This window comes from Brienomyrus brachyistius, chromosome 4, assembly GCF_023856365.1.
Source record: "Brienomyrus brachyistius isolate T26 chromosome 4, BBRACH_0.4, whole genome shotgun sequence".
Taxonomy (NCBI): Eukaryota; Metazoa; Chordata; class Actinopteri; order Osteoglossiformes; family Mormyridae; genus Brienomyrus; species Brienomyrus brachyistius.
Window position 1 is genome coordinate 19,569,229 of NC_064536.1, and position 16,476 is coordinate 19,585,704.

General features: G+C 45.3%; 1 protein-coding gene across 1 annotated transcript in view; it reads left to right on the forward strand.

Moving 5' to 3' along the window:
• Positions 1-16,476, forward strand: part of LOC125739602 (NACHT, LRR and PYD domains-containing protein 12-like) — a 926,911-nt gene that overhangs the window by 603,392 nt on the left and 307,043 nt on the right. Inside the window, exons 26-28 of the mRNA XM_049009876.1 lie at positions 2,130-2,246; positions 2,386-2,559; positions 2,669-2,715. Coding sequence (XP_048865833.1) covers positions 2,130-2,246; positions 2,386-2,559; positions 2,669-2,715 — 338 coding nt within the window. The remainder of the gene's footprint in view (positions 1-2,129; positions 2,247-2,385; positions 2,560-2,668; positions 2,716-16,476) is intronic.

Genomic DNA, 16,476 nt, shown 5'->3' on the forward strand with positions numbered 1-16,476 from the left:
GAGAGCTGCTTTGATGTAACAAAGAAAACATCACTGGATGTGCTGTTGACTAACCTCATTAAGGGGAATCTGCTTCCATCCGCTGTCCTCTGGATAAGCTCCCGGCCAGCAGCAACCAATCAGATACCTCCTGAGTGTGTCCACCAGGTGACAGAGATACGAGGGTTCAGTGATGCCCAGAAGGAGGAGTATTTCAGCAAGAGATTTAGTGATCAGAGCCTGGCTAGCAGGATTATCACACATGTGAAATCATCAAGGAGCCTCTTCATCATGTGCCACATACCTGTGTTCTGCTGGATTTCAGCCACTGTCCTTGAAAGGCTTTTTAGTGAGACTGAGAAGGGAGAAATTCCAAGGACTTTGACTGAAATGTACACACACTTCCTGATCTTTCAGATGAGTTTAAAACATGACAAGTATATGAAAAACTATGAAACCAAGCTTAAGGAATACAGCAAGGAATTCCTTTTGAAACTCGGTAAACTGGCTTTTGACAACCTTGAGAAAGGCAATCTCATATTTTATAAGCAAGATCTGACAGAGAATGGTGTTGATGTCACAGAGGCTTCAGTTTACTCTGGAGTGTGTACAGAAGTCTTTAAAGAGGAGTATGGGTTGTACCAGGAGAAGGTGTACTGCTTTGTGCATCTGAGCATCCAGGAGTATCTCGCTGCTTTATATGTATTTCTGTCAAACTCATCAGCTGACCTGCTGAAGACTGCAGTAGATCAGGCATTAAAGAGCAAGAATGGACACTTGGACCTCTACCTCCGCTTCGTCCTTGGCCTCTCAACAGATTCCAGTAAAATTCTGTTACAAAAACTACTGGGAGAGACATGACCCAGCTCGCATAACATTAAGGAAACAGCCCAGTACATCAAGGAGAAAATTCGGGAGAATTTATCTGCAGAAAGGACCATCAACCTGTTCCACTGTCTGAATGAACTGGGTGACAATTCTCTAATAGAGGAGGTACAAAGATACCTGAGTTCAGGAAGCCTTTCAGCAGCAGACCTCTCACCTGCACAGTGGTCAGCTCTGGCCTTTGTGTTACTAATGTCAGATAAGGAGCTGGAAGTGTTTGATCTGAAGAAATACATCAGATCAGATGAAGGTCTTCAGAGGCTGCTGCCTGTGATCAAGAAATCTAGGACAGCTCTGTAAGTGATCTTACATACGTCTGTTGCTAAAGAAGTACAGATGTTATTCATGATACTGCTTTTATATCTTATCAGAACAATTAGAGTGTATTTATATAGACACCCAGAAATTCTTTTTAATTCTGGATACTACAGGATATGTATATTTTTTAACATTCTTGGTGTGGTGTGTGGTTCAGTGGGTTTGGTCTCTGTGTCTGTGGTCAGAAGGTCACCGGTTTAAATACCTGGCCGGCAGAGTGATGCTGGTTTTGGGCCCTTGAGCAAGGCCCTTACCCCCCCAGCTTCAGGGGGCTGGATGCTGGCCAACCCTGCGATCTGACCTGTATGTGTGTGTCAGAGAGAGCAAGATCAGAGAGGCGACAGCACTATTTTACCAGGGGGATGAATAAAGCATCACCATTTCATCCCTGTCTGACTGGATTGATAATTGTCTGATTTGTGTTTTGGAAATTTAACAGGTTCTCAGGTACAGCAACACAGAAAATAAGGATTTCAGTCATAGTGTCAGCAATTCAAAAGTCATTGAAAAATATAATCAAAATAACTTAAGCTCTTCTTGATATTCAATCCCACAGAAACATATACACTTACACGTATCATCGGCATAACTGAACCCAAAACCCTAGAATCCCTGGGTTGGCTGTAGTGCTGATCACTGAGCCCCAGCGCTGCTCAGAGCTTTATAAAAATACTTATGCATATATTACAGAGTCTCAGGGTAACTCACCCTGTAAGGTCTCAAGTAAAAACTATTTGCATTTCTGACTAGGACAAGGAAACAACAAAATAACTGATATTTCAGCTATATGCTACATGTCTAATTGTACTAAAAATGTTTATTTTGATATTGTATTTGATATACCTGTGTGTGATGTATGTATTTATATCTTAACACGTTTCCTTTTCCAGGCTGGACAGCTGTAAACTCACAGAGACATGCTGTGAAGTGTTGGCTTCAGCTCTCAGGTCAAACTCCTCTCAGCTGAGAGAGCTGGACCTGAGTGACAATGACCTGCAGGATTCAGGGGTGAAGCTGCTCTCTGCTGGACTGGTGGATTCACACTGTAAACTGGAGATACTGAGGTCAATATCACTGCGTATTCCACACTGTAATGTGTAATTGCTGAAAGCTTTATTGAAGTCATCACATTTAATTAAAAGTAATACTCATAGTGGTGAGGTGTTTTTATTTATTGGAGAGATATTGTCTGTCTCTCTGCAGGCTGTCAGGCTGTAGAATCACAGGAGAAGGCTGTTCTTCCCTGGCTTCAGCTCTGAGGTCAAACCCCTCACACCTGAGAGAGCTGGACCTGAGCTACAATCACCCAGGAGACTCAGGAGTGAAGCTGCTCTCTGCTCTACTGGAGGATCCCAGCTGTAAACTGGAGAAACTGAAGTGAGTACAGAATGTGTGTCTGTCCTGCTATAGACTCCTGTTTGTGGAGAAAATGCAACAATTAAATAAATGGATACAGCAGCACTATGTCATTTTGCTTCTGCTATAGTGTGGACCACAGTGGAGAGTGCAGGACCAGACCAGGGATCCAGAAATGTAAGTTTGTTTGCATGTTTTTATTCTTAACACTGTCAGTCCTACTTTATGAAAACATTGACACAATTATTGTGATGTTTGTCTGCTTTTTTTCTTTTTCATTTTTTGGGTTTAAAGATGACGACTTTCTTAAATAACAATGGGAGTCTGGGAACTTCTGTAGTAGTACTGTTTTGAGATTTGTTAATATTGTCCTAAGACAGCACCCGTAATCTCCCCAAACTGGCTGTGACACCGAACGTCTCCTCAGTCTGCACTAGTGATGGGAATTTCGGCTTTTTTTAGTGAGTCGGATCATTTGGCTCAGCTCACCAAGTAGAGTCGGCTCTTCCGGCTCCCAAATGACTCTTCATTTTATTACTTCTGCCTCAGTCGGATTCAGCTCTGTTTTGACGCATGATTAACATGTGTAGTAAACCTTATGATTTCCTAAATACTATAATTTTACATTGTGTTTGGTATAAAGAGATTAAATGTAAAAACCTGAAAAATTAATACACGTGTATTGAATATTATGTAAGTGGAAAATCAGTTTTTGTCTTTCATCTATTCATAATAGTCAAACAATAACAAATCATAATAAAAAATAAAAAATGAACTACAACGTGCAAAACACCAGCATCCAACAGTTTTAGGTTCTATCCACTACTGTATAAGAACTACCTCTCATTTTTCTAACAGTGTAACATTTATCATTTCCTTTGGGGTAGAAAGACTAAGTGCCTCAGCTTAGACGGGCTGATCCGGCTTCTGGCAGTAGCAGGCACGCTAGCCTGTCTTTTTCCTTCCATCTGAAGTGTTGGATGCGCAGTTCCTAAGTGTCTGTGAAGGTTGTTTGTGGATCGTGCTCGAAATGACAGCTTCATCTTGCAAACTGTGCATCTGCCTTTGAGTTATCATAGCTATTAAAATGCATCCAAATGCCGCTTCGCGTGTCCGACTATCACTCATCTTACCTATTATTCACGCCCCACTCTCCCTCTTTCTCTCCTCTCCCTCCCTCGTGCTCTGTACCTGTACACCGTCAGCACGCGCACCCCCCCCCCCCTTGTCTGACTAATCACGTGATTGGTCGCGCGACTCACACGCCATTAACAGAAATTTCAGTCACAGTCAAAGCAGTATGGAGCACTGACCCGCGGAGGCGTTTTGCTTTATAAAAATGTCTCTCTGTCCAAATCCGGATCTTTTGAGCGGCTCGTTCGCGACCGACACATCACTAGTCGGCGCTGCACGCTGCTGGAGGGGGGTATGTGTCCGAAGGAGTTTGAAGGAAGTTCTTATTTTGAAGTTGTAGTGATTCCTGTTATCAGGCATATGATTAATGCCTATGTTGGATTTGGCTCCGCCCGGTGTGTGCAAGGGTGCTTGGGTAGCGAGCATAATAGTTCATTTTGCTCTTGTATAGTGAATGGTGCATGTAAATAAAGACTGTTCAGTACACGAAACAATCCTCCCTCGCCTCATGACATGGTGTCAGAAGTAAAAGACTGAGCGCCGAATAAGGGAAGAAATGTCAAAATTTAACCCACCGGAGCCGTTCGACTTTTCCCAGCCGGCCGCGTGGCCGATATGGCGACAGCGTTGTTCCCGTTTCCGAGTAGCGTCGAAACTGGATAAGGAGACCCGCGAAGTGCAGGTGAATTCGCTGCTTTATGCGATGGGCAGGGACTGTGAGCCTATCTACAATTCCTTTCGTATGGGGGAAGAAAATGAATTTAATTATGAAGCTGTAATTGCACGGTTTGACGACCATTTCGTGCCTAAACGTAATGTCATTCATGAACGTGCTTGCTTCTGTAACAAAGTTGTTTTGGTATGTATAATTACTCAAAATTCCTTATTTATTAAAATCCTGGTAAAATGAATAGGAGAGGGAGTAAGGAGAATTCCCAGAAGGCCCTGCTTCATGGTGCCTCCCACTGGTTAAAAGGGGGCGTGACGTGTTTCCTCTTCCTCTTTCCCTGTCTCTTCGAGGAAGAGGTAACATGGCTCTCTCATTAACCCAATTAAATAGAAAATAATCCTTTTATTATTATATAAAATTCCTGTAACAAAAGTTTAAACATATCATTATTAATATATATCAAGCAATATTTTAATGTATGAACTTAATTTGGTTTGTGTTTCTTTTTATTGTCGGGGTGCACATGGGCAGAATGTTGAGCTGCTACATGCTGCTGGGGAATTAATACTTTGCTCTTCATTACCAGGTATGTTTTGTTTGTTTTATTTTTTTTTTATATTGATGTATATTTTTTTTCATTTTGCGCTCTTTCCCTGTCTCTTCGAGGAAGAGAATGTTGAGCTGCTACATGCTGCTGGGGAATTAATACTTTGCTCTTCATTACCAGAGAGAGGAAAAGACACGTGCCAATAAAGGGACGTCGGATCCCGAGTCCAGAGGAAGCCACGCGGTGTCGTCTCTCCCTCTCCCGCACCCACACACCACACACAACAAAAAAAATACACAACGCAGAGTGAGAGCATCAGCTCTCGGACTTTAACCGGGACTATGTTTTAACTGGACTCGCTTGGCGCGATCGGGCCGTAAACAAAGACCCAAACGAGACCGGTTACATTTGGTGCCGTGACCCGGATGGTGTGTGTGTGTGCTGAAACCGCGCAGAGGATCACCGCGAGGACGCTGCTTTTCCCCGTCGCGCTCTCCGGACTAACAGCTGTTAATGACCGAAAAAAAGTGTCGTTCAACTCAGTGTTGAAATTTGTCCTTTTTTTTTTGGGTGACTTCATGTTATTTAATGAATCTTTTTTTTTCTTTCCCTCTCTGATTGTTTACATTTCCTGTATATTACCAGAATGTTTAGACTGCTGACCACATTGTGAGCTGTAGTACAATTGTATGGAGTAGCACGTGTTGTGCAGTTTTATTATTGTAGTCATGCTAGTTAAGTGTGAGTGTTTAGTCTAACAGTGTATTACCTTGAGTAGTTGTTTAATCAGTTAAAGCTGGTAATAATCACAGAGGATTTTTTTCCCCCTTTCTCTCAACTTTCTTTTAAGTGAGTACTGACTTTCATATCACTGCTTGTGATTTATTCTTCTAGCCATGTCAAAGGTAGGTATGTTTAGTATGCTGGGTTTGCCAGACACTAATAGGGAAGTTTCACCTTGCAGTCTTGGTAGGGGACGGGGTTGGTTTTTAAACCATGCAGGTAGAAGTGAGACTACACCCATAGCTAGACAGCCTGAGCCAGTTCCTGTGGCTAATTCTACCCCTGCTTCAGACTCTTCCTATAATCCAGTTCAAGTGATTACTGTTGATGCTATGGGCAGTATCATAGCCGATTTAGCCAAGCAAATTGGGGAGAGTGTTACTGCTAACTTGTCCACCCTGAATCACCACAGCAGTGGCCTGTCAAAGTCCCTGGGTGTTTCACAAACTCCTGGACGCCATGATGCTTCAGAGCTAAGGGTAGTGGTTCAGCCAAGCTCAGATCTGCCTCCCTTCTACAGAGGTGATGGTTCAGATAAGTTTACCATCCATGAATGGAAGGAGATGATGGAGCGGTATGCTGCCAAAATGTCGTATGACACTCATGGTGAAATGTATGATTTTGTAATGAGCAGATTAACCTGTAAAGCTAGGGATGTGGTTAAAGTGTCTTTACGGAGCAGTGCCGATTTAGAGCCAGAAGAGCTTGCTGCAACTGTCTTTGACATCCTTGTACGAAATTTCAGTGATATTGCTTATTCTAATATGCCTATGAGAGACTTTTACAGTACAGTTCCAAAGCCAAGTGAGTCGGCCTTAGATTATTGGATAAGGCTTAACAAAATGATTGATGCGGTTGGGGAATGTTTGCGCAGACGAGGGAAACATATTGAGGATCCAAACGCTGAAGTTGTGCTCATGTTTATTTCTCACTGTCCTGATCCCGAGCTTGCGATGTCTTTCAAGTTCAAGCCAGCTGAAAAGTGGACTGCTGCTGAGGTGCAGGAGCGATTGGACAGCCACGTGAGTTATCTGAAGGGTGCTAATGCTAAAGCGCACCGTTCTCAGAGCATGTCTGTTTATGGTCAGTGTGTGGTTGTACCTGTTCCGCCGAGTCATGAATGTGAGTTGGGGCCGACGCCTTCTAACACGGGTGGCACATATTTTAATAGTCCCAACACCCATGTGAACAGTTCGGTGCAGCCGGTGTCCTCTTCTGCCAGGCCGCTAGCTGCAATGGCCCCAGCGGTTCCTCATTCAGCTGTCCAGTCCCCTAATGCTTATTCCTCTGAATCTGGTCTGAGCCAGCTGGTTGCTGTCCTTGACAAAGCCTTGACTATATGTTCTGCAGAGTCTCAGTCGTTGCCTGCTATGGGTTTTCACCGTTCTCGATGTCAGAAGGATGTGACAAGTACAACATGTAGAGTCTGTAGTGCTAGAGATCATTCCACCTATGCACACTGTAAGCGTGATAAGTTGTGTCGCCATTGCTTGAAGCCTGGTCACTTCAGGAGTCAGTGCCCGTCGTTACTTCCTTCACAGTCTCGTTCGGTGGGTCTTTCTTCGTCTACGCCGGCTTTAAACTAACTAGCTCATGTGGAATGAGGGATAGCATGAGCTATGTTGGGACTTCCCTCGACCGCTCTGATGATGGTGGTTCTTGTGGTCTCACTAACAGCCAGTCCGCCACCCCAGTCGAACCCCAGGCTCTTGAAGGAGCAAATGAGTTGTTTTACACTCCAGTTTCAGTCAGTGGTTTGTGTACTTTAAGAGGTATGCTTGATTCAGGGAGTATGTCTTGCACTCTCAGTGAAACGGCTGAAGCACTTCTTAAGGCAGCTAATGTTCCTTTGGCTGCTCAGCCTGTCCCAGAGTCAGTAGTCCTCGTCGGATGTGGTGGACTGACCACAAAGCCAAAATGCATTTACGAACTGAACATTGATGTCTATGGTCTAAAATTTTCAGTACCTACACTGATTGTGCCTGGTCAACTAGATGATTTCATCGTAGGTAGTAATGTCTTGCGGTCAGTCATTAGTTCCATGAAATCTTCTGAGAAGTATTGGGATCTTATTTCTTCTCGTTCAGCTAATTCTGACTGTGAACAGTTTCTCCAGCTTATTAGTTGTGTCTCCCGCTGGTCTAGTTCCACTGTGCCCAATAAAATTGGAACAGTAAAACTCAGACAGGCAATCACACTGCTTCCACGCAGCGAGTATGTAGTGTGGGGAAAGTTGCCCAGTGAGGCTCCAATGTCACCAGGGAGTACTGTTGTTGTGGAACCAACATCCTCCCGTGCTACACCTAAGAACATTATGGTGGGCCGGGTTGTTACACCTATGTGGGGTGACAGATGGGTGCCCATGAAGATCCTGAATGCTTCTCAGCACCCTGTAACCATGCGTCGCAATGCGAAATTGGCGGATGTATTCCCTTGTCTTGCCCTAGAAGATCTGACCTTCATGCAAGGGCTAGCTAATTCTTCTCGAGTGACTGATGCTTCGTCTCCACAAGCAGTTCCTGATCCTGTACGTAGTCTTGCGGGGTGTGGATTAGGTGACATTAACATCGAAGGGTGTGAGGTGTCCGGCGAGTGGAAAAATAAGTTGGCAGAGCTTCTTCTTTCGTACCAGGATGTCTTTTCTCGTGGGAATCTAGATTGTGGTGAAGTGAGAGATTTCGTACACCGTATTAGACTCTCTGATGAGAAGCCATTTAGATTGCCTTACCGCAGGGTTCCACCAGCTCACTACCATAAGTTAAGAGAGGTTCTGACTGAAATGGAAATGAAGAATATCATCAGTAAGTCAGTGAGTGAGTATGCTTCACCTTTGGTGATGGTGTGGAAAAAAGATGGAGGCTTGCGTATTTGTACAGACTTTCGGATGCTGAATGCAAGAACATTCAAGGATGCGCATCCTTTACCGAACCCGGCAGACTGTCTTGCGGCTCTTGGTGGTAATGTTTTCTTTAGTACAATGGATTTGACTTCAGGGTTTTACAACATTCCTCTGCATGAAAAAGACAAACATTATACAGCCTTTACGACTCCTCTTGGGTTGTACGAATATAACCGGTTGCCTCAGGGCCTTTGCAACAGTCCTGCTTCATTCATGCGTATGATGCTCAGTATTTTCGGGGATCTTAATTTCTCCAATCTCCTTTGTTACTTAGATGACCTACTTGTTTTTGCACCATCGGAGGGTGAAGCTCTGGAGCGTCTGGAGATGGTGTTCTCGCGTCTTAGAGCTAACAATTTGAAGTTATCCCAGAAGAAGTGTCATTTCCTCCGAAGGTCTGTCCGGTTCTTAGGGCATGTGGTGGGTGAAAGTGGAGTTTCGGTCGATCAGGAGAAAGTTAATGTCATAACAAAATTCAAGAAGGAGGACTTGATGGAAGCAGACGGCTGCACTCCATCTCAGAAGAAGGTTCGATCCTTTCTCGGCATGGTCATGTTTTACCAGCACTTTATTCCAGATTGTTCATCTCTGGCTAAACCGCTGTTTGGTTTGACTGCAGGTCAGAAACGTGTGCAAAAGGGCCGATCAATGCGAAAGAAACCAGGAACATTCCGTGTGCTAACACCAAGTGATTGGTCTTCAGCTTGCGATAAGTCTTTTGCTGATCTTAAATCTGCTCTGTTGGGCAGCACTGTCCTAGCACATCCTGACTTCAGTCGTCCGTTTGTTCTGTCCACTGATGCTTCGCTTGATGGTCTCGGAGCTGTACTTTCGCAGGTCTCGGAGGGGGAGGAGAAAGCTAGGCCGGTAGCCTTTGCCAGTAAATCCCTTACACGTAGTCAGGTTAATTATCCTGCATACAAGTTGGAGTTTCTTGCCTTAAAGTGGGCAGTGTGCGACAAGTTTAGTCATTGGCTCAAGGGTCATGAGTTTACGGTATGGACAGACAACAATCCACTGTCTTATATTTTAACCAAGCCGAAGCTGGACGCTTGCGAGCAGCGATGGGTGTCAAAACTAGCTGCTTATTCTTTCGACATCAAGTATATTCCTGGCAGACAGAATGTGGTGGCTGATGCATTGAGCAGGGAGCCCTTTGTGAAACCACTTTACCGTCGGCTAATGTCGGAATCATACTCTGTGTTGCTTGACCAGACGCAGGTTGTGAGGCATGAGCTTCTTCAGGATGCTTTTCGGCTTTCTTGCATGCCTCACTCGCTTGTGCATTCAGACGCTGCATCTGCCCCGTTGTCATCTGAGGTGGTCTCTTCTTTATTGTCCGCACATGATGGTTGGGAGTCAGCCTCAGCCCAGCGTGCATTGACTTTGGCTGGAAGCCTGAGTGATGTGGTCCCTCCTGCTAACGAGGTGTTTCAAACCCTTTCCCTGTCTGACTTACAGTCCCATCAGAGCCAAGATCAGGCCAGTGTGGTACCTTACGTGGTGAGGAAGCGTAGGCCTTTGAGGCGGGAACGAGCCCATGTGACTGTTCAGACATTAAAACTTCTAAAGCAGTGGGATAAGTTGACAATATTGAATGGTGTCCTGTATCGTGTCACGAAAGATCCTATGACCAAACATAAGCGATTCCAATTTGTGGTTCCTAAGTCCTTGAGATCACTTGCACTAACTGGTATTCACGATAGTGCTGGTCATCAGGGCTTTCCCCGTACTCTGTCTCTTGCTCGGCAGCGCTTCTTCTGGTGTGACATGGAGAAAGATGTTCGTGCCCACGTGAAAACATGTAGGCGATGTGTTGTCAGTAAGACTCCTGAACCTTCAGCGAGAGCTCCCTTGGAGAATATTAAGACCTCAGCTCCACTTGAGCTGGTCTGTATTGACTTTTGGTCAGCAGAACATAATGATAAGTCTGTAGATGTGTTGGTGATTACTGACCATTTTACTAAGCTGGCACATGCTTTTCTTTGTCGGGACCAAACAGCAAAGACCGTGGCAAAGAAACTTTGGGATGGGTTCTTTTGTGTTTATGGCTTTCCTGAAAGACTGCACTCTGATCAGGGCACGAGTTTTGGCAGTGAGTTACTTGCTGAGCTTCTAGAGTTGACCAATATTGAGAAGTCACGGACCACACCGTACCATCCGATGGGTAATGGTGGAACTGAGAGGTTCAATCGTACACTGGGTAACATGCTGCGATCGCTGCCTCCAGCAGCAAAGCACAAGTGGCCACAGTTGGTACAAAGTATGACTTTTGTTTATAATTGCACTGTCCATGAGACCACTGGCTTTGCCCCATTTTTCCTCATGTTTGGTCGGGTTCCCAGACTGCCAGTCGATTTAGTTTTCAGAAATGTTCTTCGCGATCCCTCGGTGTGTGATTATGATAAGTATGTGAAGTCCTTAGTGGATAACCTTCGTTCAGCAATGCTTCTTGCTCAAAAGAATTCCACTGCTGAGCAGCGACACCAGGCTCAACAATACAACAAGAGAGCCAAAGGCTATGCCTTGTGCATTGGTGATGCTGTACTGGTAGCTAACAAAGGTGTAAGGGGGAAACACAAATTAGCTGATAAGTGGGAACCTGTATTGTATACAGTGGTAGAGTCAAATCCCTCCACTCGCGTCTATCGGGTCAAGGATGGCAATGGCAATGTGAGAGTTGTCCATCGCAATTTACTTCTCCACGCTGGGTTTCTGCCACTGGGGGAATGCCTTTCTGATGGGCCTGTCTCCCAGAGGACTGAAGGTAATAATGTGCTCTCTTCAGTTGTGAGTAATGACAATTTGTCAGTAGTTGATTCTGATGTACCCTCATCTGTGCTTTCTCCAGCTGGCTCCTTACCGGATCTCTCTGCTGGTGTTGATCACGTTGGATCTGAAGGTTGTGATACCTCTCCAGTCAGTAGTCAGACGGCGGCTGCACAGCCAGATACCCCTTGTACAGAGACTGCAGTTGATACCTCTAGTCCGACATGTCATAATTTGGTAGACTCTAGGGGTTCTCCTAGTGAAGGTGCTGTAGTTGTATCTCCTTTACCCCACATCCTTTCCCACCCTGGGTTTAGGCAGCCTCAAGTTAATGTAGGTGAGGGCTCTCGTGTTTCACGGTTTGGGAGGATGATTAAACCTGTTCGACGGTTGCTTGAGTCTATGTCACATGTTACTTCCTCCTTTCAGAGTAGATAGATTGGAGACACATTAGTGCTTGTTTTTTCTTTGTTTCTTTTTGTTATTTGGCACAATGAATGGTGTTTTTCCTCTTTCTTCTTTTTTTTTTTTCTATTAAGTCCAGTATGTACCATGATGTTGCTGTCATGGGTGTTAACAGTCTTTGGACTGAGCTGTGTAGTGTATATGGCACTATGGTTTCCCGAGGATGTTCTTTGAGGTTTTGCAAGGCGCCATGCATGCTTCAAGTGCTCCTTGACCCTACTTTGGGGTAGTTGATTCACTGGGTTATACTGTGTTTGTATAATGCTCTTTCCTGGTCTGTTTTTTTTTTCTCTCTCCCGCCCTATGTAAGAATTTTGTGTAATTCTAGAGGGGTGAATGTAACAAAGTTGTTTTGGTATGTATAATTACTCAAAATTCCTTATTTATTAAAATCCTGGTAAAATGAATAGGAGAGGGAGTAAGGAGAATTCCCAGAAGGCCCTGCTTCATGGTGCCTCCCACTGGTTAAAAGGGGGCGTGACGTGTTTCCTCTTCCTCTTTCCCTGTCTCTTCGAGGAAGAGGTAACATGGCTCTCTCATTAACCCAATTAAATAGAAAATAATCCTTTTATTATTATATAAAATTCCTGTAACAAAAGTTTAAACATATCATTATTAATATATATCAAGCAATATTTTAATGTATGAACTTAATTTGGTTTGTGTTTCTTTTTATTGTCGGGGTGCACATGGGCAGAATGTTGAGCTGCTACATGCTGCTGGGGAATTAATACTTTGCTCTTCATTACCAGGTATGTTTTGTTTGTTTTATTTTTTTTTATATTGATGTATATTTTTTTTCATTTTGCGCTCTTTCCCTGTCTCTTCGAGGAAGAGAATGTTGAGCTGCTACATGCTGCTGGGGAATTAATACTTTGCTCTTCATTACCAGAGAGAGGAAAAGACACGTGCCAATAAAGGGACGTCGGATCCCGAGTCCAGAGGAAGCCACGCGGTGTCGTCTCTCCCTCTCCCGCACCCACACACCACACACAACAAAAAAAATACACAACGCAGAGTGAGAGCATCAGCTCTCGGACTTTAACCGGGACTATGTTTTAACTGGACTCGCTTGGCGCGATCGGGCCGTAAACAAAGACCCAAACGAGACCGGTTACACTTCCATAAGAGAGCTCAGAAGGCGGGAGAATCTGTGGAATCTTTCGTGAGAAATCTTTACGAGTTGGCCGAACATTGTGATTTCGGAATTACCAAAGATGAGCAAATTAGGGATAGGATTGTGATTAGGAATAGTGGACAACGAGGTCTCACAAAAATTACAACTAGAAAAGGATTTGACGCTGTCCAAGGCAATTCAAATCGCTCGTGAAAGTGAGCAGATAAAGGTGCAGTGCGCCGACATAAGAACCGTGAGCAGCAAAGTGGACGAGGTAAGACACAAGCAGCGGCACGGATACATTAAGAAATGCACTGGAGGACAGCAGCGGCAGTCTAACAAGCAGGGGAAAAGGGAGTTTAAGCAAGGATATTGCACACGATGCGGGCAATTGCACGATTATAGTGTATTATGCCCTGCACGCGATAAGAGATGCAGGAAATGTAATAGAAAGGGTCATTTTGAACGCGTGTGCAAAACAAAAATGGTGAAAGAGGTTACTGAAGAACCCGAGATGGAAATGGAAAATCAAGGGACATTTTTTCTGGGTTCATTAACTAAGCAGACAGACTCAGATGACCTGTGGTATGTTGTGCTCCCTGTTAATGGCCACAAGATCAAGTTTAAAATAGACACTGGTGCTGATGTCACAGTCATGTCAGAGAAAACGTACCAGAGTCTGCGACAGCGCCCCCTGCTGGTGGATACTAGAATTGCCGTTAGTAGCCAGGGTGGCAGAATCGACTGTATGGGAAAATTTCTAGCCACAAGCGAACACAAGGGTAATAAATACACCTTTTGGGTTTTTGTAATAAGAGGGCCTTATGCAAACAATCTTCTCAGCAGAACAGTAGCATGCAGGATGGGTTTAGTGTTGAGAGTTGACCAAATAGGCACAGACATCTTTGGTGATATTGGACTGCTAAATTGTGAGCCCGTTAAAATAGAGCTGAGGTCAGATGCAATACCTTATAGTTTAGCTACTCCTCGCAGAGTGCCCTTTCCCATTTTACCTAAGGTGGAGGAGGAACTGAGACGCATGCAATCACTGGGCATTATTGAAGAGGTTACAGAGCCCACAGACTGGTGCGCGCCCATGGTGCCAGTCATGAAGAAGACGGGTAAAGTGAGAATATGCGTTGATCTAAAGAGACTCAATGAGGCCGTGAAGCGAGAAAGGTTCATCCTACCAACCTTGGAGGACATAGCCCCTAAGCTAGCTGGAGCAAGGGTCTTTTCAACGTTGGATGCTTCCAGTGGATTCTGGCAGATACCCCTGGAAGCCAGCTGTAGAAAACTGACCACGTTCATCACGCCAGTTGGAAGGTTCTGTTTCTGTCGCCTCCCTTTTGGAATAACTTCAGCTCCTGAGATTTTCCAACGGGAGATGAGCACACTATTGAAGAACCACGAGGGCACAGTTGCGGTGATGGATGATGTGCTAGTCTATGGGCGGACTGAGGAGGAACACAACCGGCATCTGAGCGCAGTGTTACAGACCATTAAAGACTCTGGCCTAAGGCTCAATAAAGATAAATGCCACTTTGGAAAGTCAGAGATCTGCTATTTTGGACACATAATTGGAAAGGATGGGATAAAGCCAGATACCAGCAAAGTAAAAGCTGTTTCTGAGATGCCAAGCCCCACGAATATCAGTGAGTTAAGGCAAGTACTGGGACTCATCAATTACCTGGGTAAATTCTTACCAGCCCTGTCAACTACACTACGGCCAATCACAGAGCTACTGAAGAAGGAGGCTGTTTGGACCTGGAGTGAGTCTCAAGTCTCTTTTGCCAGAGTCAAAGCCATGTTAGTATCAGCACCCGTACTTGCGTACTACGATGCCAGAAAACCAACAGTCGTCTGCGCGGATGCAAGCAGCTACGGCCTAGGAGCTGCCCTGCTACAGGCACATGATGGCGAGCTTAAGCCCGTCGCCTTTTGTTCACGCACTTTAACAGCTGCAGAGAAAAGGTATTCGCAAATTGAAAAAGAGTGCCTAGCAGGAGTTTGGGCATGCGAGCGATTTTCCCGTTATTTACACGGGTTGGATAGGTTCTGTTTACAAACAGATCATAAGCCACTGGTTCCATTGATCAATGCATATGACCTAGACAAAGCACCACTCAGGTGCCAGCGTCTGTTGATGCGCCTCATGCGTTTCAATGTGAAAGCCGTGCATGTGCCAGGCAAGCAACTAACAGTGGCTGACACACTGAGCAGAAACCCACTGAGAGATGAGACGACGTCCAACACAGAGGAGGATGTTAAGGTCTTTGTGGAGGCTGTGGTGACGAGCAGGCCAATGTCAGTTCATAGATTAGATGACATTAGAGAGGCCACGCGTAATGATGCAGATCTCCAAACGGTCATCAGCTTCATCAGATCAGGCTGGCCAAAAAGAATTGCACAGTTACCATCGCTGCAGGGATTCTACACAGCGAGGGCGCATCTGTCAGAGGCCAATGGCCTCGTATTGTACCAAGACAGGATCGTTGTCCCGGCCACGTACAGATCAGAAATGCTGCAGCGGATACATGAGGGTCACCAGGGGTTGACAAAGTGCAGGGAAAGAGCCAGAATGTCACTCTGGTGGCCAGCCATAAGTACAGATATTGCCAAAATAATTAAGACATGCATGTTCTGTGCCGAGCATAGACCATCACAGAAAAAAGAGCCTCTCAAATCAACTCCACTCCCTAAAGGTCCATGGCAGAAAATCGCAGCCGACCTGTGCGAGCTAGAGGGCAGAAAATACCTTATTGTGGTGGACTATTATTCCAGAGATATTGAAATAGCCCACCTGCCCACCATCACAAGCCAACAGGTCATCACACAACTAAAGTCCATGTTTGTGAGATGGGGCATTCCCCTAGAGCTGGTAAGCGACAATGCCATGCAGTTTTCATCTTCCGAATTTCAGGTCTTCAGGCAGCAATACGGTTTTACGCATACAACCTCAAGTCCACATTATCCCCAGGCGAACGGGGCCGCTGAGCGAGCTGTGCAAACTGCCAAGCGTATCCTCAAGCAACCAGACCCTCATCTTGCTCTAATGTGTTATCGTGCAACCCCCATTAGTGCGACAGGAGTGAGTCCAGCGCAGCTTATGACTGGACGTCAGATCAGAACAACACTCCTCACATTGGATGAGAAGCTGCAGCCTAAGCATGTCAGCTATGAAGAAGTGCTTCAGAGGGACAACAAAGCTAAAGAGGCCTACCGGTTCTTTTATAACCGCCGACATTCTGCAGAAGCTCTGCCGGATCTGCACCCTGGTCAGAGCGTAAGGGTCAAACTAGACGAGGAGAAGGCGTGGAAAACACCAGCCAAGGTCCTAGGCAAATCTCCTGAGCCAAGATCCTATTGGGTCAGGACAGACAGTGGTATGGTCGCTCGACGGAACAGGAGACATCTCCAGGTTGTGCCAGCGTCACCCTCTGCTGAGACATCAGATGAACATGCTGGAGATGCACTAGGATCAACTGGAGAGGCCAGTCCACAGGTTCAAACTGAGACCCAGACAACTACAGGCACTGCGCCAGTGTCCGCAA